The sequence below is a fragment of the Ammodytes marinus genome (genome assembly GCF_949987685.1).
Source record: "Ammodytes marinus genome assembly, chromosome: 16".
NCBI lineage: Eukaryota > Metazoa > Chordata > Actinopteri > Uranoscopiformes > Ammodytidae > Ammodytes > Ammodytes marinus.
In genome coordinates, this window is record NC_137220.1 from 24,812,974 (window position 1) to 24,836,197 (window position 23,224).

The following is a 23,224-nucleotide window of genomic DNA, read 5'->3' on the forward strand; positions in this document are numbered from 1 at the left end:
GAGAGAGAGAGAGAGAGAGAGAGAGGGTGAACACAGTTATTAGCAACATACCTGCTATTATGGTGCATTGGCCCCACAATTTGTCTGAATTGTTTACTCGCTCATTGAACAAAACACGCACAAGAGTCTGTTCCACGAAAGAGTGGCGCGACGGAGACGACAGAGAAACCGTTTTCACTGTGTCAACTCCATCAACAGGCCACAGCCAAAGGGCCCAGAGACTGAGAATTCTGCATCACCCCAAGCATACAAAATTGCACAATACACACACACACACTATCCTCAGTTAAAACTAAACTAAAAAAAATATGTTATAATGTACACTCACCAGCCACTTTATTAGGGACAGTACACCAGTTCATTTTCTTGTTAACACATATAACTAATCAGCCAATATCATGGCAGCAACTCAATGCATTTCAGCATAGACCTGGACAGGACAACTTGTTGAAGTTTAAACCGAGCATCAGAATGGGGAAGAAAGAGTGTTTAAGTGACTATGAACGTGACATGGTTGATTGTGCCAGAACGGGGTGGGCTGAGTATTTCAGAAACTAAGCTGCTGATCTACTGGGACTTTCACGCACAACCATCTCTTGGGTTTACAGAGAATGGTCCGAAAAAGAAAAAATATCAAGTGAGCGGCAGTTGCGTGGACGAAAAATGCCTTTTTGACTTGACTGGTTAGAGATGATAGAAAGGCAACAATTTATTTTTCGCATTTTTTAAATGCAAAAACATAAGAAAACATACTATAATCTGATCAATCCGAATTAAAAACCTGCCGTCACTTTCTCTGCATCTTTACATTGCATCAAGTACTGCACATATAGGCTTGATTATGACTTATGTGTTGTTACAGGACATGATCAAAGCCTGTATCTCAGAGGTTTGAAAAGAAACAAACAGACGGTTGAGCCTAAGCACTTCATTTCAGGGAAAGCGCCTTTAAGACTGTTCCTAAGCGGGCTGTTTAAAAAAGGCATGAAGCCTCTGCAGATTAACGTTCCACTGGTGAGATGTGTTGGGACAAGAGAAAGACATAGTATCCTTCCTCTCTCTCCTCCTCCCTGCCTGTCTCTCACCTTCAGGGTATATTTATCTATCTAATCAGTTACATACCACTCATCTTATAGAGAAATACAGAAAAAACAATAAAAGAGGGTCAGGCGTATCAAAGACATACAAGACCTGTTGAGTGAGTATGGGGGGCAAGTCAGAGCCCGTTCTTGGTTGTGTGTGTGTGTGTGTGTGTGTGTGTGTGTGTGTGTGTGTGTGTGTGTGTGTGTTTGCTTTGAGTATATATTGCCTATGAAAACACACAGGTTTCTACAAAATAAAGTGTAGGTGTTGAATATGTCTTCAACACGACGGGACACACTACTAGACTCTGCAGCCCTTAACCAAAATGAAAAGGTTCACACAGACAAACACACACCTAGCTGCATGGCACGCGGCTGCAGAAAGACATAAAACGTGAACCTCCCCTGTTAAAAAAAACACAAAACAACTGCAGGTCAACAGATGTTACGGAGAGATCTGACGCTGTTATTCAGTCGTTCTGGAAGTGACCGGACGCTGGTGGTATTTGTTTATGTGACACAGAATAAAAAAGCAGACTTAAGAAGGTGGAATCAGTGCCAACTTACACCCAGAGGTATAGGCCCTGTGTGAGGCAGCTGGCCACTGACTCACACATACTTCGGCTCGGGACACACAAACACACGTGCATCTGCACAAAAAAAATACATTCACCCTTTGAAGTGTACAAGAACAGGCTAAAATATGCAAGAACACACTTTTCATATACCACACACACAACCTTCACATCAACGCGTGGTACTGTTCATGCAAGCGGTACGCTCAGCTGTGCATGTCAACACACACTCCCACACACACACACACACACACACACACTCATTGGGTACGACATCATATTCAAGCACACGAAAAACAAACATAACACTGGCACTCTCATATGACACATAAACCCAAAGTGCTTTGATGGTGATTAGTAAGAACAACATCTGTGGGAGTGCCCTCAAGTCTGCGCACATCTGTGACCACCTGTGCCCGGCATGGAGTCTGTTTGTTCAGGGAGCTATTTGGAGCATTTGGTCCCAGGTCACGTACAACTTGTAAAGTGTAGTTTATGAAAAGCATGACCTTAAAGGCCGACTTCACCAATTGGAATATGAAGGTGTATTGAACTCGGAGATCCTATTTAGTATAAATGTGCAAAAAAAATTAAATCGGATCATCCTAGCTTGAGAAAAGGCAGAAAGAGTGTTTTATGGTCTCACTGTCTAACCCTACAGTTTCCTTCTTGTGACATCACAGTAAGGGTTAGGATTAACAGGACAGGTGGGCCAAGGGAAGACTTAGGGAAGACGGAGGGAAGAAAAACCTGATACATTATATTATAATAGTTATTTTATAATGATAGAACGCCGGTTCCGTATGGGTGAAGTATTCCATTAAGCAAAAGAAGACATTCAATAGGGAAGACCAAATCACCAGACGAGGGTTGACAAGTAAAATGACCAAGACCAAACCAGCACACACAATTCGTTGTTACTATTTAGGTTACATTTTGATAACTACCAAATTATGTTATCTTTGAGGTTTTTTTGAACTGCAAATCTCCAATGTACAGCATCACAGAATTTATATAGCTACTGCTTATTTCCGATGCCCGTCCCCAAAAGGGCCTATAAACAATCACTCAAAACCATATGAGGGTGCCCACCGCCCACCCACTGACTAACAGTCTGATTATCAGTTAAACATTTCTTCAGTTTCATTCTAAAAAGCTATTGTGCTATATTTCGGTGCTATTTAACTCAAGACGGGTTGTAGCACTGTTTTAGTGGTGATGATGCTGATGCTGATCAGGCAGGATTCTCATGACACAGACACACGGTCCTGGCCAGAGGATCAAAAGGAAATCAAACCAGCGTTTAGGTAATTGCCCTTGACCGCCACTCTCCTTCCATGCCCCGCCTCTCACTGAATGCATGGGTGAGCACAACAAAGACACTTACGCAGGTAATTACTTCCCCTCGTCTCTACCTGTCTCTTTCCCTTTCTTCATCCCCAACTTCCTCCCTGTCTGTTCTCCAGAACTTTTTTCACCCCACCCTCCCTCCCTCCCTCCCTCTCAATAACCCCTTTCTTCCCTCTCATTCTCTCACTGCTCCACCTATTCCTCTCATCTCTCGGTCTATCGCCCACTCCCTGCCTGTCCCAGATGAAGTGATTAATCGTGTCCTTTCCGCTACCTGTAGCCCCTCTGACCTTATGAAAAGGCAGAGCACACCCCCCTCCCACCTCCCCAACCCAAACAATGAATGTGCTGTTCTGACAGAGACATACAGAAATACAGAGAGAGAGAGAGAGAGAGAGAGAGAGAGAGAGAGAGAGAGAGAGAAAGAGAGAGAGAGAGAGACCCTCAGTCTCTGAAGAGGGCTAGGAAGTTCACCTCCACCCTAGGGAAGGGAGACAAAGCTTCTGTCGTGGTTGAGATAGTATGTGGCGATACAACACATGTTCGCGTGCTTTACTCGATCTCTTTAAGTCCAAATGCATGAAAGATAAAAAATTAATAAAAAAAATAAAACACATCTCATCTATAGACTTTGCAGACACACAATCCTTGTCCAGGTGAAATCGCAGACAATATACTGTATATGTGTTATATTGCATTGCACAATGAAATAATCTGAGTTGCAATCAAGGCAGTATAGCAGCCATTCTAAGTTTAAAGGGGAACGAAGCCTATGAGATGGAGTCATGGATGGAAAATGGATGCTATTAGAAAAGAGGAGCCACCTTTATGGAATGCCCTGCATTGCATTGTGCTGTGCTCATCAACAGGCTGCAAATTGTGCATGTTCCTGTGTGTTTTAATGGGAATGATGAAAGGTGAAATGAAAAGTGTATGCACGCATTCACTCCCTCTGACACACATACACAGAGCAACGCAGCAACAGCCTACTATTGTTCTCAAACAGCAATAAAAATGCAGTTAGCTTGGGGGATTTTAGTTGTTAATTAAATAAATTCAGGCTTGCTTGTTGTAACCGGATTGCTTGATGTTCTTCCTAGTTTGCGTTGGCGGCCCTTCTCTCTCTTACCCCCCCCCCCCCCCCCTTTTTCTTAATCTGTACTACAACACAGACAGCTGTTTATTTGCTCAGCAGCAGACATCTTATCTCTAACATTACTACCTCAACACACAGCGCTGCCATTATGCCATTTACACCAAAGGGCTCTTTAACAGCGCGGCGTGCCGTCATGTCTTTGTGTTTCTTAATGGGCCACAGAATGTTGAGTCACACACGCCTTCAAAAGGGAACCAACGCTCACTCTTTTAAGTGGAAGAGATTTTGCAATAACCAAAACAATCAACAATTGCATACCGCTTACTGGAACTTCGTAGCTCTCCATCATGTTGTGTCTTGGGCAGCGGTGTGCCTCTGCTTTTTGCTGGCACAGTGTTAGTAGTTCTTGAAGGATTCATGATCACAGTTGATAGTAATTGAGATAGCTGATTTGAGCACATCAGAACAATAGTCTTTGTTTTTCAGCAGCTATACACTTGTTTGTATATGTTGTGTTGGTTTTGAAGGTTGACATCAGGATTCAAAAAAACGCTGTCCAACTGATTTCTCTGTACAGTAGATGCCGTAAAGCAAGGCAGCATCAGGCAGCCACTGAGATGCCGATGTAATACTAAGTGAGCCATGGGATTAAAATGTGGTTAAGGGTTATAATATTAGGGTTAGGGTTAGGTGATGAACGTATGTAAACTTCCAGATGATGCTAGCCTCTTGTGCAACTCATTATGGTTTACATTACAGTGAAATGGAAAAGAGCTTCATGGGGTTGACAATGTGACGTACAGTTTAATGTCCAGAGTTTAAAGTGACTCACGATTGAACAAACAACTTAGCCCACTGAGCTTTGTTAATGTGTACACAATGAAATAATTTTTTTTTTCTTTTTAAAAGAAACTAATTACATAAACCGGCATGCACACATATGCACACACACACACACACACACACACACACACACACACACACTTTCAAACAGACACACACTTCTGACAATAGGCAGTAGTATGATTGAGTAAGAAAAAAAGGGGGAGATAATTTAGATATAATTATAAAGCAGGGAGGATATTTATGACATTAAAGCTCTTGGCACGCGCCCTTGTCTCTCCATAGAGGGAACAGGGGAAATGGAGAATCCAGGCCATGCCAGCTGCTGCTCATTTCTTGGAATTGGCCTCAGAATTCAAAGAGCATTGTGTGTTGTGCCTAACTTGGTCAAGGCACACCACACATATCTCCTCCTACAGACCACATATGTAGTCCATTTTTAAATCTGAGAGTATATATTTTTTATTTAAATGTTTTAAAATGTATAGTTAATGAGTATCTACATATATCTATCCATCTATCTATCCATCTATCTATCTATCTATCTATCTATCTATCTATCTATCTATCTATCTATCTATCTATCTATCTATCTATCTATCTATCTATCTATCTATCTATCTATCTATCTATCTATCTATCTATCTCGCTCCATGGCAGATAATGGAGTACACGTTATTGGCAGTAAACTTTTGTGTAGACATTTTTCAAATGCAATATACATAATAATGATGGATTGGATTTATATAGCGCTTTTCAAGGCACTCAAAGCGCTTTACAGGGTTCCAGGTTCCATTCATTCACACACAGTCATACTGGTGGTGGTAAACTACGGTAGTAGCCACAGCTGCCCTGGGGCAGACTGGCGGAAGCGTGGCTGCCATTCAGCGCCTACGGCCCCTCCGACCACCACCTCAAACATACAGCACTCATACACATTCACACAAGGCAGGGTGAAGTGTCTTGCCCAAGGACACAACAACCATGACACAGGTGTTAGAGCGGGGATTGAACCGCCAACCCTTGGATCATTGGCCAACCCGCTCTACCACCTGAACCACATAGGCCTACTGCTGTTGTTTTTTGGCACACTTTTTTATTTTCTTTCTGCTACTCTTTCAAAATATCCTAGTTAGAGCTCATGGTTGAATTCATTTACAAGGTCCTACTGTTTGTCTGGGCTGACATGAACTGGGCAAATATTGAGTGTACATCCAGGAGGGGATGCAGCAGCACAGAGGTGGTCCTGGTGCTCTACCGGTGGACATAAGAGTTTATGGCTGGTGGCAACGACTACTTAAGACTTGGTCAACAATGTGGGAGGAGAAGAGGAGGCCAAGGCCACGCGAGAAGTAAAGAGAGCGCCTCGCATTTCCAAAAAAACTCAGCTGGCCCATTACAAAGTACACGTGGCGTTATTTTACTTTGAAATGGTTTGAATCCATAATAATATTTATAATTTGCATATACGTGGAGGTCTAAAGTGGTCTAGTTAGAGTAAGCTGTGTGATTAAATGTTGGAAGTTGTATTTAAAAAGCAACAGAGGGCAGGGAGCATACCGTGTTAAAGCCCACACACCTGGGCCCTGGTAGGTTTATAAGGGCTAGTAAACCTGAACGCTTTGTGCCGCCCTCAAAGTGTAGACAACGTGTGTCTCAAAGTGTGTGTGTATTGAAGGATCAAAGCACCTGAGGGCCAGACCTGTTGATCTGTGTGACCCGTACACCTCTGCTATAACCTGCCCTAAAGGAGAAAAGTGTCATGTTTATGTCCTGCAATGATCAGACCACCTAGAAAGAAGGGATGGACAGAAGGAGGGCTGGTAAGATAAAGTTGTTCTGGTTCTATTTTTCTTCTAATCTTTCATTTGCAGTTTCTGTGAGTTTGAAATGAAAAGTTTTGAGGTGTGTATTTTTCCTTAGTTTGCCATGTGTCCAGTTTCTGACTGACATGTCACTGCACATGACACGTTATAAAAGATATTTCAAATAATCAAAAATAAAAGTATTGCATCTACTTGGTCTAATCTAATGACGAGATGCAACATTTCTAACGACACCTTCTTTATTCAAACAACACCGTCATATCATTGAGAACTATTTACATGATATACTTTATAGCAAAGAAGGACTCGTGAGATTTCCTATCAGTAAACTACCAAGACTTGTATTGTGACACCTTTTTAAACTGCATATCATTCTGCAACTGGCATGGCCCACCATGGGAAATAATTCCCATTAGGTTTGTATATATCTGACAGGCAGTGTCCACGGTGTAAAGGGACTAAATCGACAAATACATCCAGGAGCCCTTGTTACTGTTATGACTGCTCCATTGTAAACAGTACAGTAGTGTAGTAGGGGTTATGTAAAATATACCTTACAGCTGTGTTTGCAACAAAAGCAAACACAGTCAAGGGTTCAAATGACACATTAAAGACAGGGATCGCTCATGTGGAGGAAAGACAGACACCGGTAGCTTTCCCTGAAACCTTTGAGCCTTAGAAGCATACGTCATCAGATACAACATCAGACTGAACTACCACTGAACTGGCACCTTGGACCCTGCTAGCCTGCCAATGCCAACTCCATGAGAGGGCAACCTGCCCTTATCACCTCCTCACCATGCCCAGCATCCTAGCACTGTCCTGTCGCTGGCATGGCCATGGGAAGGTAAGGCTTGGAAGAATAAACAGAGAGGGATTGGATTGGGAAGAGCGTAGTGTAAGTGAATACCAGACAGCTTAGGCCTCACCAGGCCTAGCCTAATGAAAACCTTACTGACACTTGCATGTGCATAAACAAGTAAACACACACACACACACACACACATACAAGCTTTAAAAAAAAAGCTTATTAATAACAGCGGTGATAATGATGCAGTGCTTGTACACCCGACCTCATTCCTCTGGTGTGACTACTGCTTGGAAAATACCCATCCAACATAGACACGCACACACATTCAGGTTGGCATCAGGGAAGTGGGAGGCAGAGCTGCATGGCAGTGGAAGAATGGACCAGTCTGAGGAGGGAAAAGGAAGGTGCGGTTGATAGGAGGATGTGAGGAGAGAGGAGGATGCGTCACATCCAACTTTGACATCATCTCGACTGTAAATATATGTGCCACATCAGAATCTTTGATGTTCAGAATCGTGGGATTCATTTTTATGTTCAGCGGACTTATTCTCCAGTCAGGGTTATACAGTACTCTTGGCTAAAGATGCGAGAGTCTTCAGGGCCCATAGCTGCAGCATCAGAGATAAGATTTGGCTGGATTAAGAGAAAGGGGAAAAAAAAGATCTAACTCAAAGCGTTCAGCTAAATCTCTGAATAATTTGATGGCCTGCTCCCCTCTTTTGCAGCGTGCCGAGTGTGTGTATTTCGGTGTGACAGGGCCGTTTAACAGGCCTACCTGATGATCCGACACACACCACCTGCTGATGCAGCCATGATGTCAGCCTCCAAACATCACCAACATGTCCAACCCTGCACTTCTTTCCTCTCCCTTTCTCTCCTTTCCCCTCACGCATTCGCTCAGTAAAGATTTGAGTTTAGTTTTTTTTTCGCTGCTATCCTTAACCAAACTCTATCCTAAACCAAATGTTGGCCTCTTGCTTACTTTAACTGGTTTTTCTCCCGTCTCTCTGTCTACATCACATTATCAGTATACTTGCGCATTTTGGCCTTTTTTTTCCTAGTGCCCACTGTTTCCATTGTTTGTTGCCTCGGGGCAGGAAAGAGTGAGCTCCTCCTCCTCCACTTACAGGGAAAAAGGGTCAGGCTGAATCAGGCGCTGACAGGACTAAGCCTCTACCTCTCTGATGTGTCTGCAGCGGACGTGTCACCGCAATGAGGGGAAGAGACGGACAGATTGAGGGAGAGAGGGAGACATTCAGAGGAAGTAAAGGAGTAATTCCAACGAAAATATATTATACAGAGATAAAATAAAGTATTCAAATTATAAAAAGATTGTTAAAAAGGTGAAATCTGGTGCAAATCAGGAAAGATCTTTGCTTCTCTCTGGATATATCTCCCCTCTCTCTCTGCCTCTCTCACACATACACACACATATCCTGACACGTCGCTAAACATCTGAAGATGTGCCGCTGTCCCGCGGGCACGTCTTTTCCTCCCTTCCTTCCCTCCCTCATTTCCACCTCACAGAAGACAAGCACTGGAACAAGATAAGCGTTTGAGAAGCAGATCAGGACACAAATTGTCCTTTGTTGGGGTTTTTGAACCTGAGAGGTGTTTACACAACACAGCACATAATGCGTGCATGCTCAAACACACACACACACACACACACACATACAGTATTATGCTGAAATTGAGACGGAGAGAAAACTTTGAAAATGCCCCCAGGCTTCAGGAAGGTGGCTGGAAGTGGAGGCTGCATGAATGATTAGATGGCGTAAAGCGAAGGTATCCACTGTAGACATGCTTAGGGCTAAAACTGTATGCTGTACACTGTGTGTGTGTGTGTGTGTGTGTGTCTGTGCGTGTGTGTTTATGTGTGTGTGTGTGTGTGTCTGTGTGTGTCCGTGCGTGTGTGTGTGAGTGTGTGTGTGTGTGTGTGTGAGTGTGTGTGTGTGAGTGTGAGTGTGTGTCTGTGTGTGTCCGTGCGTGTGTGAGTGAGTGTGAGTGTGTGTGTGTGTGTGTGTGAGTGTGTGAGTGTGTGTGTGAGTGTGTGTGTGTGTGTGTGTGTGTGTGTGTGTGTGTGTGCACCTGTGTACAAACCTCATCCACCGGTACTCTGGGCAGTGAGGTAATAGGTGCACTGGGTGCAAGGAGAGGGAGAGAAATAGTTGACATTCAATAGCTGACATCTGACTGACGTAGGGCCTTCCCTGCTGTAAACACACAGCTTCATAAGACACACAGCCTGCAGACCTGGACAGTGTTGAGCAACCAACTAGCACAGTGCTTTTGAATAATTCGCTAACACACCTCGGAATGTGCTAACGTTATCAACTTGCTAACTAAAAAACATAATTTACATTTTAAACAGCAGCATACCGGTATGTCATTTCGCTGGATACAATGAAACCACCATTTTCTCACTCAGAACTGACAGCAGTTTCATTTATGATTCTTGGGGGAAACACTTTAGATTATAAAATACTGCTTCTTTAGTTTCTCCGTGCCTTTTAAAAGTTGATTGAGTATGGTGTGTGTGTACTATACAAGGCTCCTGTTATGGATGGTGAAACTACTTGATCACCTCAACGGCTGAGTTTTCGTACAAAGATCCAAAATACACGTTAACAGAAGTGAGACCTGAAGAGATCAGTGAATGCAGTGACCCTACTTTTGAATGCAAAAGCAGTCTAGGAATGCTTGGAGTGAATACAACAGAATCATTGTAAGACAGTAAAGTATGTGTCTATAGAAATGTGGATCTAACCATCGCAAATATAATTAGAGGCCAAGCAGAACAGTTGAGCCATTGTGTTTACTGTAGATAACATCAATAGCAGCATTGGTCTATGAACAGCTCACCTTAAAAAGCCCAATTCATCACAATGGCTTCAATTCTATATCAATTCCCTGAGACATCACATTCAAAACTGATCATGTATGGATGGGGCTTGGGACCTCTAATCTAAATTTAACTCAACCCGATTGACACGTACACACCAATGAGGAGGTCATGGGAGAATTAACACGCTATAACAAGACTCTTGTCTGTGCCTGTGCACTGGAACCTATCACGGTAGCATAGACAAAGCAGACGGGATGTATACAATAGGAGGCCATGGGCAAACCCAGGCGGTTCTGTATAGCGCTATGGGCTTCTCTGTCCTGGTGCTAATGTGTGGTGGGTCAGTGTGTGGGTTGGGCCTGGCTGAGCTACAAAGGCACTGAAGGGTTGCAGGGACAGCATGTCCACAAACAGCAGGGGCAAACAGTGGCTAGGAAGTCACCGTCATGCACACTTGCACACTTACCCTACATATTCATTCACATGAAATGGAACGTGACACTGTCCATGATCACAAACGCCCCGTGTCACTCCCAACTAATACACCACAACACACACACACGCGTCCGGCTTGAAGGGGGTTAACAGTGAGGTTTTCCATAGCCTACACTTTTTTTTTTGCTTCACTTGCTCCTCTTGAGTTTTAATCTCTCAACAGTAAAGGTATTTCTGAGGGCTGATTCACAACTTCTCCCACTGTCCACATTTTATCCAAATGCTGTTCAGGTCCAAAGCCGAGGCCAGTTTTTCTCCGGTTTACTGCAACACAAACATGCACAACTGATACACACATGACTTTTTGAAGCGCTCTTGTTCTGCACAAATGTACCTGCGCACACATTCACGAATGGGAAAATATCACTAAATCCGTGCACGCAAACAAAACACATGCTTGCACATTCAAACACACAATGACACACACTCACATTGATGGTATAAGCAGCTGAAAAGGGCAGGGATGAGTCATAGCTCGCTGGAAAAAGTGTCCTGCAAAGACTCTGGGGTACATTTTGGAGGGAATACAACGTTCTTTAAAGGACCCTGGACGCTAACACATGACTCACTACCCTCTGAAGACTGGCTGGAGAAACGGATGGAGTAAAGGATGGAGAAAGAAAGATGACAGGGGGCTGAGGAGGCAGCAGGACACAGGTTAAAAAACCAGCTGAGGGTGTGAGAGAGTTTCCAGCTAACTGTGCAGTGTGTGTGTGTGTGTGTGTGTGTGTGTGTGTGTGTGTGTGTGTGTGTGTGTGTGTGTGTGTGTGTGTGTGTGTGTGTGTGTGTGTGTGTGTGCGCGCATGTGTGTGTAACCGTAACCGTGTAAATGTGTGTGTTATCTTCTCCGGCTTGGGAACATGCAGCCTGGCTAATATGAACCTCCTACACATTGTATTTGTGTGTGTGTGTCCTGTGGTTAGCATGGGCGTAAAGGTGAAGCTGTTGTCTGGAGCTGAGGAGAGGGAAAGATGGTGGTGTGCTGGGGGAGGTGAGGCTGCCGGCCGGCCTGCTAGCCCCTCTCTGTGCGCTGGATGGTGGAAGGTTCAGTCAGGCCTGCAGCTCTCCTGTGGAGAGTGACCTCATCGCCTGGCCCCTGGCATTGTGGCAGCAGCACAAAGCCATGCAGGGGGACAGAGAGAGAGAGAGAGACAAGACTGTGGGGGGAGGGACTGGATGTGGACGTGTATGAGCCCACATCACTGAGAGAGGGAGAAAGACAGGAAGAGAGAAAAAGAGAAAGAGAAAGTAGTGAATTCTGAAAAGAGGGGGAAATAGAGGACCACCGGGCTCCCGGGGAAGAACAGGGATGAGAACACGCAAGAGGGGTCAACGAAGGAAAGCAGTAGGACAGGAAGCAAACACAGCACACAACAGAAAGAAAGCTGCTCATTTGTTCACACTGCAGACTGTCCATAAAAAATACAAATCACAGACGCAGTCAAACATCCTCACTACTCACCCACCTGTACACACAGAGAAAGAAGGACACACAAATAACCGTAAAGCAATGACACAACACACACACACATACACACACACACACACACACGACAGAGACCACAGGATACTTCCGCTGCAGTCGTTCCAAAATCCAGAGAAAAAGATTTTCTTTCTTTGGAGAGACACAGACAAACAGCAGCAACACTGTCATTCAGTGCCACTACATCCTGTTTCCCCCTGTAGTATATACTGCCAGGAAGGACAGTCTGCAGGGGGTCACAAAAGACAGGTGTCCAAGCATGTCCATGCCCACAAGCACACAATTGATTTCACACGAAGGCATTGGTTAGTATGTATATATATATTTGTGTCCATGACAATGACTAGAGTGTCTAACTAATCAGAAGCAATGACTCAATAGATAGTCAATATATCAGTGTGTGGCAGAAACACCCTCTAGGGGATGCTGTGTGGTAACAACACAGTTTGAGTGTCACACAGTGTACATGAGGATGTTAATAGAACATGTGTGGGCGATTAAAACTGTTAGCAGCTTTTTTTCCTGGTGGTTTACCTTAAACCCCATTTTTGCATAACAATGTTAATTTTAGAAACAAGAGTGCGACTGTGTTCCAAACATGAACCCATTCACCAGGGCACAAGGGCTCAAGTTCCTCATCTATTGGCGTTGGGGGGCCGGATTCAAATGAGTGAGCTATCAGATAAAAATGGGGGGAGGGGGGGGAGCTGGCTGCATTCATCTGATAGGGCTACACAAGCACAGCAGCAGCACACTATCTCACATTGCATGATCCTCTTTTGTTGTTTTGTCCCTTCACACGACGACAGGCCTTAGTATAAACTTAAGGCTGAAACACGAGACCAGATCGAACCCCTCTCGGAAAAAAAGTTTTAGTGTCTCACGCTTCTTTAATGTTTGTTTATTTAGCTTTTCTGTCACTCACTGATTTATTTATTATTGCTTTTGCACCTCTTCAAGCACACACACACAGACAGAGACAGACAGACACACACACACACAGACACACAGACACACACACACACACACACACACACACACACACACACACACACACACACACACACACACACACATACACACACAGACAAAGAGGGCCAGTACACTAAAGATGTCCCCTGTCCATCGGCAGGGGCCAGTGGGGAAGGTGCAGAGGTCAGGGTTTAGGGGTCGGAGGTCAACCCATCGGTCACTTAATCAACTCATTACTCTGGTTGTTAATTAGAGGATTACAGCAGGCAGGATGAGGTAATCACCATCATTGTATTGTAGAATCAGGTTGTGCTTCTTAAGGAATGGCAGTGTCATATAAAAAAACTGTGGTTACTCGTGGGTTTTTTTTTCTTCTGGTTCTCTACATATCAAAGATGAAGTACTGTATTTGCTTGACTTACAATTGCCTCCTGACCTGCAGTGTTTTAACAACTCCTCCTGTTACCAGATGGCAATGTTATTTTAGAATATTGCAAGCTCTGCCAAGACAGCTAAAGGAATGGGATAAACAGGGTTTCCTTATGCCTGCCAGACTATTTATGTGGTTTATACACAGAGCAGGGCTTCTCGTGTCTGTACTGTCCCCCAAAAGAGTGCTTTGTGGCATGCGGGCATTTGACTAATGCAGCCGGACAGCAGAGGAGAACTCGAGGAGTGCACACGTGTGTCTATTTGTGTGTGTGTTTTCTTTGTATCAAAGGGGAAGAATAAATGCACCTCTGTCAGATTTGCCCGAAGTCCTCTTGTTCTCTTGACCTCAAAGAATTGCTTACTGCCATCGTTTCACCTCACAAAGTATAGGAGATCACCAAGGTCATGTATCCAGGTGTGCAAGGCAGGCCGACAATAACACGTATGCCGTGTGCCGCTATCACAAGTCAGATTTCATATCACTTCAATAGGAAGTCAGATAAGAAACATTACAGAAGGAACCGAAAGACTTGTTTGTTTAAACAGGCCGATAGCGACCATATTAAGGGACCGATTTTCAATGGGTATTTAACAGTGGGAAGTGGTGGGAAGATACACATAGGCATATCTCATATGAGGTTGCACCTGGACAAACAGGCGGTGTGCCTGTGCAGATATCCAAAGGAGCATGGCTGGATTTGTTCTGTTATCAATGCTGATATTTTCATATCAAAAACTTTTATCTGAAAACTATCATCTAAGTGCTGTTAGGTAGCTGGGGAGAAACTGTAATAATCAAAAATCCGTATGGTAAGATGAGATAATAATTTCAGCTGATATGATAACAAATACTGTACAGTAACAGTATTGAGACAGGTGCTTGGAAGCTGTTTAGGGTGTTAGCGAAGCAGGCACAGCCTAATGTGAACTCAAACACCTGTTCAGCAGCTTAACTTGTGTTGCTTGTGTGTGTCTGTTGGTGTGGGCAAATCATAATGAGGTCATAATGAAAGCTAATGGGAAGCCAATAGAAGGGTCCCCCCAGTGGCCCGATGGGAGCTACCCCAAGGCAGAGGTTCACACGTGAGTTTAGGGAGCAGCCAAGGTCAAAGAGATAAACAGCAGGCTGTCCACTCATTGTACAGGATATGTTAATCCTCTTCAGTTTAGTATTCCTAACAAAACTATGAACTTTTTTCTTCTGCAAAACTAAATATATCTCACTCTGCACTGGATGTACACTAGTGTAACACATGAGTGATGTGCATCATTATGTGAGTAAGTCTTGAATAAGTAATCTGAATAATATATATTTTAAATGCTGTGAGTACAAGAAAAAGCATGTGCTTTGATCTTTTATCCCCGTTACCTTTTGAGCCAAACTGATGTTGTATAACAAAAACAGGGTTTAGTTCAAATCTGGATGGCAACATGCACTAAGGTTTCAACTTCCAGGCAGCTGAGGGAGGATAGACGACACACACACACACACACACACCACACACACACACACACACACACACACACACAGACACAGACACAGACACACACACACAGACACACACACACACACACACACGGCTGGAGGAGCTCAGAAACTTCACGGCCATAAAGTTTGACATATGGAATGGTGTGTTAATCAAAGACTCCACGCTCCCAGCTGGAGCAGCCTCACTAGGAACACAGTCTGACATGCATACTTGAGAATGTCCATTTGTGTGTGTGTGTGTGTGTGTGTGTGTGTGTGTTTCTCATGATAATGTAATCCCTGTCATCCTTTGTAGTGATGGTGGTATTTGTGTGCAGTGTGGTTATACAGTATGTGTATAGACTGTGTATGCTCCACCCTTGTACCAGTACAGGTTTTTTTTAATACACATTTGTTCTCTGAAATTCTCTAAAATATCTCCAACAAAACAACTGTTAATATAGTTTACAGGAAGGATTCCAAATGTTGGGCTAATGTCTATTGACAAATGGCTTGATTACCGTATCACCTCAGAGGAAGCACATTGTTAAGAGGGATGAAGACGAGCAAACAGTATGTATGTTAGCAGTAGAGAGTTAGAGGCAGCGGGACATCCCTCCATCTTCCTTTGCCTCTCTCCTTCTCCTGAGCTCAGGTAAATATAAGTCCTCAGCAGAGTAAAAAAAGAGAACATTTACTTTGTAAAGAACCCCCACTCAAACTGGCCATACTTCATACATCTTTAAATTCCTGTAAAATAGATGTTGGGGGAAGCAAACATTTACAGTACCTACCCAGAACAGTATACGAGCAAAGTGCAGAGCACCAGCTTATTCTGTTTTAGTTTGAGTAATATTCTGCTTGTCCTAAGATGCCCCTGTGGATAATTATTCTCCCTCCGAGCCCGTTCTTATGATGAAAGACACACATCTCAGCCTCACGGGAGCTTCACTGCTCTGGAGAGACATGCTGCATATACACTATACATAAATATATTTATATATACACATACATAGTAACATACATACAAGTGAACATCAGACCTGTTCCATTTTGACTGATATTGTGTCACTGAGGTCTTAAGGAGGCATGCTACAATAATACCTTCATATGCAAAGGGCCCATTCTCCAGAACCGTCGATAAAGCAAAGAAGTAAACTAACCAGGAAATGACTGAAGAACATCTTAATCCTACAGTGTGGGTATACGGACACCTAGTATGAAAGCAAACTCACACACACTGTCAACACGATATATGGATACTAAGAAGTTATAAACATAACGTTTGTGTATCTGTCTCCATACACAACAGATAAAGCCTGATCCATAAACAGAATAGCAGATTTTTTTATTAATATCCATTGTTATATGTATTAGACTGCGCCTTAAAATAAAACTGCACACAGATGTGCAAAAAAACACAACACAACATAGAAATGTTTCAAAAAGCAAAAACTGTTTCAAAATGAGAAAGAAAAATCTGATCACAGAGAGTAGAACGTACAGAAGCTAGAGCAGCATTGTCAACCAGGGTCTGTTATGAAGTTCAGTGAAAATGCACTGCTGCCAGTGGATCACTAGTACGGCAGATCAGTCATTTAAGAAGACAAGATGATGAACAAGAGACAGGGTGGGGAGGAAAAGACAACAAGGAAAATAGAGGGCTGCAAAGAAATATGTGATGAGAGATTTCAAAAATGAGCGCTGCAGAGAGCCGAGAAACAAAGAGGGCTTTATTGTTTTGGATATTCTCATTACTGTAGGGGATGATAGCATAATATAGTGCTAATGGGGGGAACAAATCATGTGGTGTCCAGCTTACATAACCGCTGAGTGACTGATCACACAAGATGTTTCCTTGACACACACACACACACACACACACACAGCCACCAGGCCACTGTTTTCTTTGTCCGTCTCGCACAAAACGACCCTTAATCAAAAAAGACATGTTCTTTGTGAACAAAAATCTATTTGCCGATTCCAACCAACAGTCGGAAATCAGTCAGAACCGGTTTCTTGCATGTAGCCATCTGTCATCCAATCACGTGAGCGTTGACCCATTTTCATGCAAAGGCCCATACCAGGTGCAATGGTCAGCTGTCACTCTCTTCTCACCCAATGAGACATAACGTGCAGTGATTTCTGATAACCCAAATGGCGTGTTTTTGCAGAACGAGAGTTGGGCGAGAGACACAGCGAGAGACTGAGAGACAGAGAGAGAGAGAGGACTGTGCAGTCAGACTCCATCTGCTAATGTGCGTCAGTCCTCGACAGTTCTCTGGCACATCCAAAAAGCCAATGTACTTCATTCCCTCATCAATGCCAATGACAGACGGCATCAACAAGCAGAAAATATTGCTCTGGAACTGAGTTTGGTTTAATTTTCAGTTTTTTTGCCCGTTCTACCAGGGATATACACTACTTTATGAGATTACAGATATTAAACAAGCAGGCAAATAGTTTTTGAGCAGAACCTTACCAGTGAGATCATTCTTAAGTGTACTCTACAGCAACTCAGCCCTAGTGTAAAGGCCTGCTGGTTGGTGTGTGCAGTGTTTTATTCATGCTGGAGAACCACATTGGCCATACATCAATACACTTCTGTCGGTAGGGGCTCCAGGCGCGACAACCGCAACATAACCGCAATGCGACCGAGCTAGCAGCCAGCCAAGCAGCCAGCCGTCCAGCAGCATCATCCCTAAGTGAAGAGCAAGAACAGAAGAGAGGGAGCCAGACTTTAAGGGACAGCGCTAGAGAGTTTGAAGAAGGCATAGCCAACTAACTGCCATGTCACTGTGCAATCTGGCAAATCAGACAAGATTTTCACTAAGAGCCTTCAGTGCTGCTCGCTGCATGTTCAACCACAAATACCACAATAACGAATTCCTGTGTGCACAGAATTAATGGTTGATGCTAGCTGTGTGTAGCGAGACAGCAAACATGACAGCTAGTCGAATAAATTCTACATCATGCATGGTTTCAAGGGGCTGATGACGACGCCATTACATAGCTTGGCATGCCAAGAGGCCTTGAGTACATTAAAACCTGATGGTTTATGGTCTACTGCCATATATTCCTGTGGTGTAACTCTAATCTGCCACATCAGCCACCCAAGTACATGGTTTTTCAGACTGTCCGGATCCATCACATGTTGCGCTCTGCCCCGGGCTGCTTCAGAGGCACTGACGTGCAATCAGAGGCCTGCGTGACTGTGCCAAGGGAGCACGGGAAATTGTCAGCTGACGAAAGACTGGAAAGAGTGTGTTTTGGGTTTGGAGCCTTCAGCAGGAAAGCTCCGGTGTTTTCCTCTCCACGGGGCATAATGGATTCTCCCCGCCAATGAAACACTATTCCGGCTGGCGGGAGGAACCCCCAGCCACCTGAGAGCCTTTCCCACAACACCCCCCTCCTGTGTCAGAGCCAGAGCCAGCCATCACTGGAGATCTGGGACAGATGGAAGGATGGAGAGAGGATGGTTGAAGAGAGGAGGAATGTGAAAGAACAATGAATCAGAACAGATGGTAAGAAAAAGGGGAGGGATAGAGAGAAATTGGCATCCCTTTCTGCCTAAGACGGCTATGGAGAATCGCTGATTTCTCTGAGCACCGCCGCCCATATCCAAATACACAACATGATACTGACATACACACAAGTCACCATAACAACCAACAATGCAATGCAACACAGACAGACACATCCAGTTGCCCCCTTACCCACCCTTCACTGCATAGCCCTGCTGTTCTCACACATCTGTGAATGTTCACCCCTCTGCCTCACTCTGACAGTGTCTTGGCAGACTTGAGATGCTCCCAAAGCAGGCAACACTGGCACTCAGTGGCCACAAGGGCAATGCACTTGACTGGAACAATGGCCTGTTCAGGATTTGATCAGCTTACAAACATGCACTCGTAGTCCACACACACACACACACGTGTATGGCTGACGTCATCACACTGGATACAGTGCAAAGCTTTAACAGAAGAAGGATTTGTACCTTCTCTCATTGTCGTCCAGGTGAGCAAACAGCACATTCTTGGAGATGGCCTTGGCCAAGGCCGTCATGGTCTTGTAGTCTTTTGGAATAACCTGTGAAGAGAAAACAGTAACATTCATTACAGTGAAGGAACTGAAACAACCCTATGCAGGTGGACACATGAAACAAACCAGGACTATATAATAGGCCTGACTTCAAAAGCAGACTAAATTGAGTAATTAGAGAGCAGCGTATTGGCAAACTCTGAAAGAGAAATATCCCACACGTGTGTCTGTGTATTTTTGGGAAAGCCCATCTGTTCAGGGATTACACTCAATATGTCATAAAAGCCCTTAAAAAATTCACAGCAGGCCTGAACTCATTCATAAAACATGCATTCCCACATCCCGCACTGGTCTAGTCTGTAGCCACAACAGAGCAACAGAAGTCTGTATTTATAAAGAGAGAGAGAGAGACAGGGTAAAAGTAAAAGAAAGAGAAAGGGAGAAAAGACATTAGGAGGAAACTAAATCCTTCTTAATGCAGAATAACTTACAAAAGGAGCGAGGAGTGTGCATGTGTACTGTGTGTGTGTGTGTGTGTGTGTGTGTGTGTGTGTGTGTGTGTGTGTGTGTGTGTGTGTGTGTGTGTGTGTGTGTGTGTGTGTGTGTGTGTGTGTGTTGTCCCTGGTGGTGGTGGTGGGTAGAGGGGGGGGGGGGTTTAAGGCTGTAATTACATAAAAGCAACAGATGTCTCCACATGAAGACGACCACGCAGCACTGTGCACAACTTGCACACAAACGCCCACACGACCACATCACATATTGAATAAAAAGGACCAAAATTGTATCTATCTGCATACTCAGGGGACCCGACTACTCAGTGGACAGAATGAGGAATAGGATGGTCTGGCCTGGAAAACTGAGTTGGATGAGGACATGAGTTGGAGGATGGTAGTACTGTAATTCTCTACCTCATTTTCCATCCAAAAGAGGAGGGGCTGTCACCTAGGGGATCTTTCAAAGACAAGTCGATGGCACTCTAGTTAACACCTTTAAAGTCATCCAAAAATGATGATTCAGAGGTGATTCCTTTCTAAAGTGACTTGTCAGGATAAGTGAAGTTAAGTTGAGTTACTTTATTAGTCGACGGTTACATTGAAATTCGTCTTATCGCACATCCCCCTCTCAAGTCACCACACTTCGGAGGGGGTCAGAGCACAGGGTCAGCCATAGTACAGCGCCCCTGGAGCAGTTTTGGGGTATGAGATGGAAGGCACCGTAGATGTAATACCAGCCACGACTTGTCTTAGAAATAACACCCTTTCCTCTAGGCCATCTTACAACCCAATATATATATATACACCCCATATAATGTGACTATATTCTGTTCTGAAGTCTTCCTGCATCCACACTATTCGCACTTTACTTTAGTATTACCATGTAAACATCTGGTCAATGATCAAATTCCTTCGTGATTTTCTCTACTTATGACATCTATTGCAGTATGTCCGTCCTGGGAGAGGGATCCCTTACTTTGTCGACTCTCCCTGAGATTTCTTCAAAATAAAATGTTAATCCCGGTAAAGGGTTTTTTACTGGGAGTTTTTTCTCAGCCGAGCTATGGGTGTAAGGGCAGGGTGTCATATTGTATGAAATGTAAAGCCCACTGAGACGAATGCTATTTGTGATTTTGGGCTATACAAATAAAACTGATTTGATTTGATTTGATTTGATTTAGCCAATTGGAAAAAAGATATTGGGGTAAAGATGTATTGGAAAAAATTGATTTGTATGTGTAAAGTGTACTCAATGGTAAAGTAAATTCAATTAAAAGTAAAGGTTGTGACAGGTTAAATACTTGCCTCCATGTGTGATATTCATATTAAGTCTCCTCAACATCATCACAAACATAAACTGCTTCATTTAATGCCATGAAGTTGGAGAAAATCTCTGACTCCGAGCCCATTTTAATCCCACCTCGCCAGGAGGGTGTCCACAGTACGTCCCCATCAATCTGATCCCAGCACAGCTATTCATTCTGTTAATGTGCTCTCCTCAGCCTGCCTGACTGACTGCTGGCCTCACCGTTTGTTAAGACTCATAGCACTTAACAGCAAAGCTCTTTTTAATCAGATGAGCGGAGGTTATTTAATTGATGGCGTTCAGTTTAAACAGCTATACACAACAGTGTATTTCTCACAGTGGAGTCATTACTGGAATTGATGTAGAATTGATGTAGAAAGATGTCGGCACATACAGTATGCTCTTAAAATTTCTTCTGTGTGTGTGCGTGTGTGTGTGCGTGTGTGTGTGTGTGTGTGTGTGTGTGTGTGTGTGTGCGTGTGTGTGTGTGTATGTGTGTATGTGTGTGTGTGTTACCTCACTGCTTTCATGTTCTAATTCAATTTTGATTTACTTTTCTCTGATGGTCAGGCAGTCAGATTAATCAATTTCTTCAAAAGTGGCTGACGTTGCTGTGTGCGTCATTGCAGGTGTGTGTGTGTGTGTGTGTGTGTGTGTGTGTGTTTCAGTCCATGAGAAAGTGAATGACAGTGAAGGAAATGAGTCCGGAGATGTGGGCAGGCTTGTTGCCATGACACATGATGACTGCAGCGTCTGGTAAGAGGCTTCAGAGCCACAAACACAAGTGCAAGTAGTTGTGCAGTTCACACACCTGGCACGCACCACACACACATACACACCACATGCTCCAGTGGCCTTGCGATTACTGCATGTTGATGGGGGATTCATTTATGTCATTACCCAGCAATTAATGTGTGTGTGTGTGTGTGTGTGTGTGTGTGTGTGTGTGTGTGTGTGTGTGTGTGTGTGTGTGTGTGTGTGTGTGTGTGTGTGTGTGTGTGCGTGCGTTTGTGTGTGTGTGTGTGTGCGTGCGTTTGTGTGTGTGTGTGTGTGTGTGTATACATGAGTGTGTATGTGTGCTGTATGTGTATGTATCGCCCTATCCTTAAGCCATTGAATGATGTGATCTCCCAGCAAAATCCTTATTTCTAGGGTGTGTGTGTACACAAGTAACTATGTATGCATGTGGATGACATGTATTGAAAATAAATGAATTCAATGACTTGAACTGAATTTGAAACAAAGTAGGCACTAGAAATTTGCAGGAGATGACTTCATTGCATAACCTTATTTGAATGAGTAACCTGGCTGTGCTTGCAGATATACTGAACGCACCCTGGAATGTGGGGATTGATCTAATGTAATCTATATTTACAAAGAAATCTCTCTTTCCACTGTCGCGTTGTGCCAATGAATGTGTTTACGTCCATGCTTTTAGGTGGGCGTGTTAACAAAGTAACAGGTCTGTGTCCAAAGCATAAACAACAATTGACCTCCATGTCTGCCTGATGTTTTTGATTGAACAACCGTGTATTTTAAATGTCTCATATTGGGGCAGGGCCTTGGATAAGCCCCCTTGATTTCTATTACCTCTCTGGATTATCATTTTAAGTTTTTTTTTATGTTTGTTTTCTTGCGATGATTTTTTTAGGGGTTAGGGTTGTGTATAATGGCTACTGTGAGTGCCAGTTAGTATAACGTATGGGTCCATCTTCTTTTATTTCCTTTCTTTTTTTTTAGAGACGTGACAAAAACACCATTGTGAGCCGGGGCGCCCTTAGCTCAGTTGGTAGGGCGTCCCCCCTCCCCGGGCCGGGCCCAGCAGCAGACCCGGGTTCAATTCCCGCCCGCGGTCGTTCTCTGCATGTCACTCCCCTCTCTGCCCCTTTTCACCTCTGTCTCTCTATATAAAGCATAAAAATGCAAAAAAAAATAAAACACCATTGTGTGAAGGACAAGACTACATGAACACATTGCGGACAGGACAAGCTAACAGAGACAAGGTAACTTGTGTGGTTAATTTTACGGGTAGAGTTTGGAAAGGTATCCATCTTTACGCGTCTATCTTCCATGTCTGACCTTGCGTACGTAGCTGACGGCGT

General features: G+C 43.8%; 1 protein-coding gene across 1 annotated transcript in view; it reads right to left on the reverse strand.

The window, feature by feature from the left end:
• prkar1b (protein kinase, cAMP-dependent, regulatory, type I, beta) overlaps positions 1-23,224 on the reverse strand; it is a 69,322-nt gene that overhangs the window by 29,177 nt on the left and 16,921 nt on the right. The window contains exons 3-4 of the mRNA XM_080044151.1: positions 23,202-23,224; positions 19,279-19,370 (exon numbers count right to left, since the gene is read on the reverse strand). The exon at positions 23,202-23,224 is cut by the window's right edge and continues 148 nt beyond it. Coding sequence (XP_079900277.1) covers positions 19,279-19,370; positions 23,202-23,224 — 115 coding nt within the window. The remainder of the gene's footprint in view (positions 1-19,278; positions 19,371-23,201) is intronic.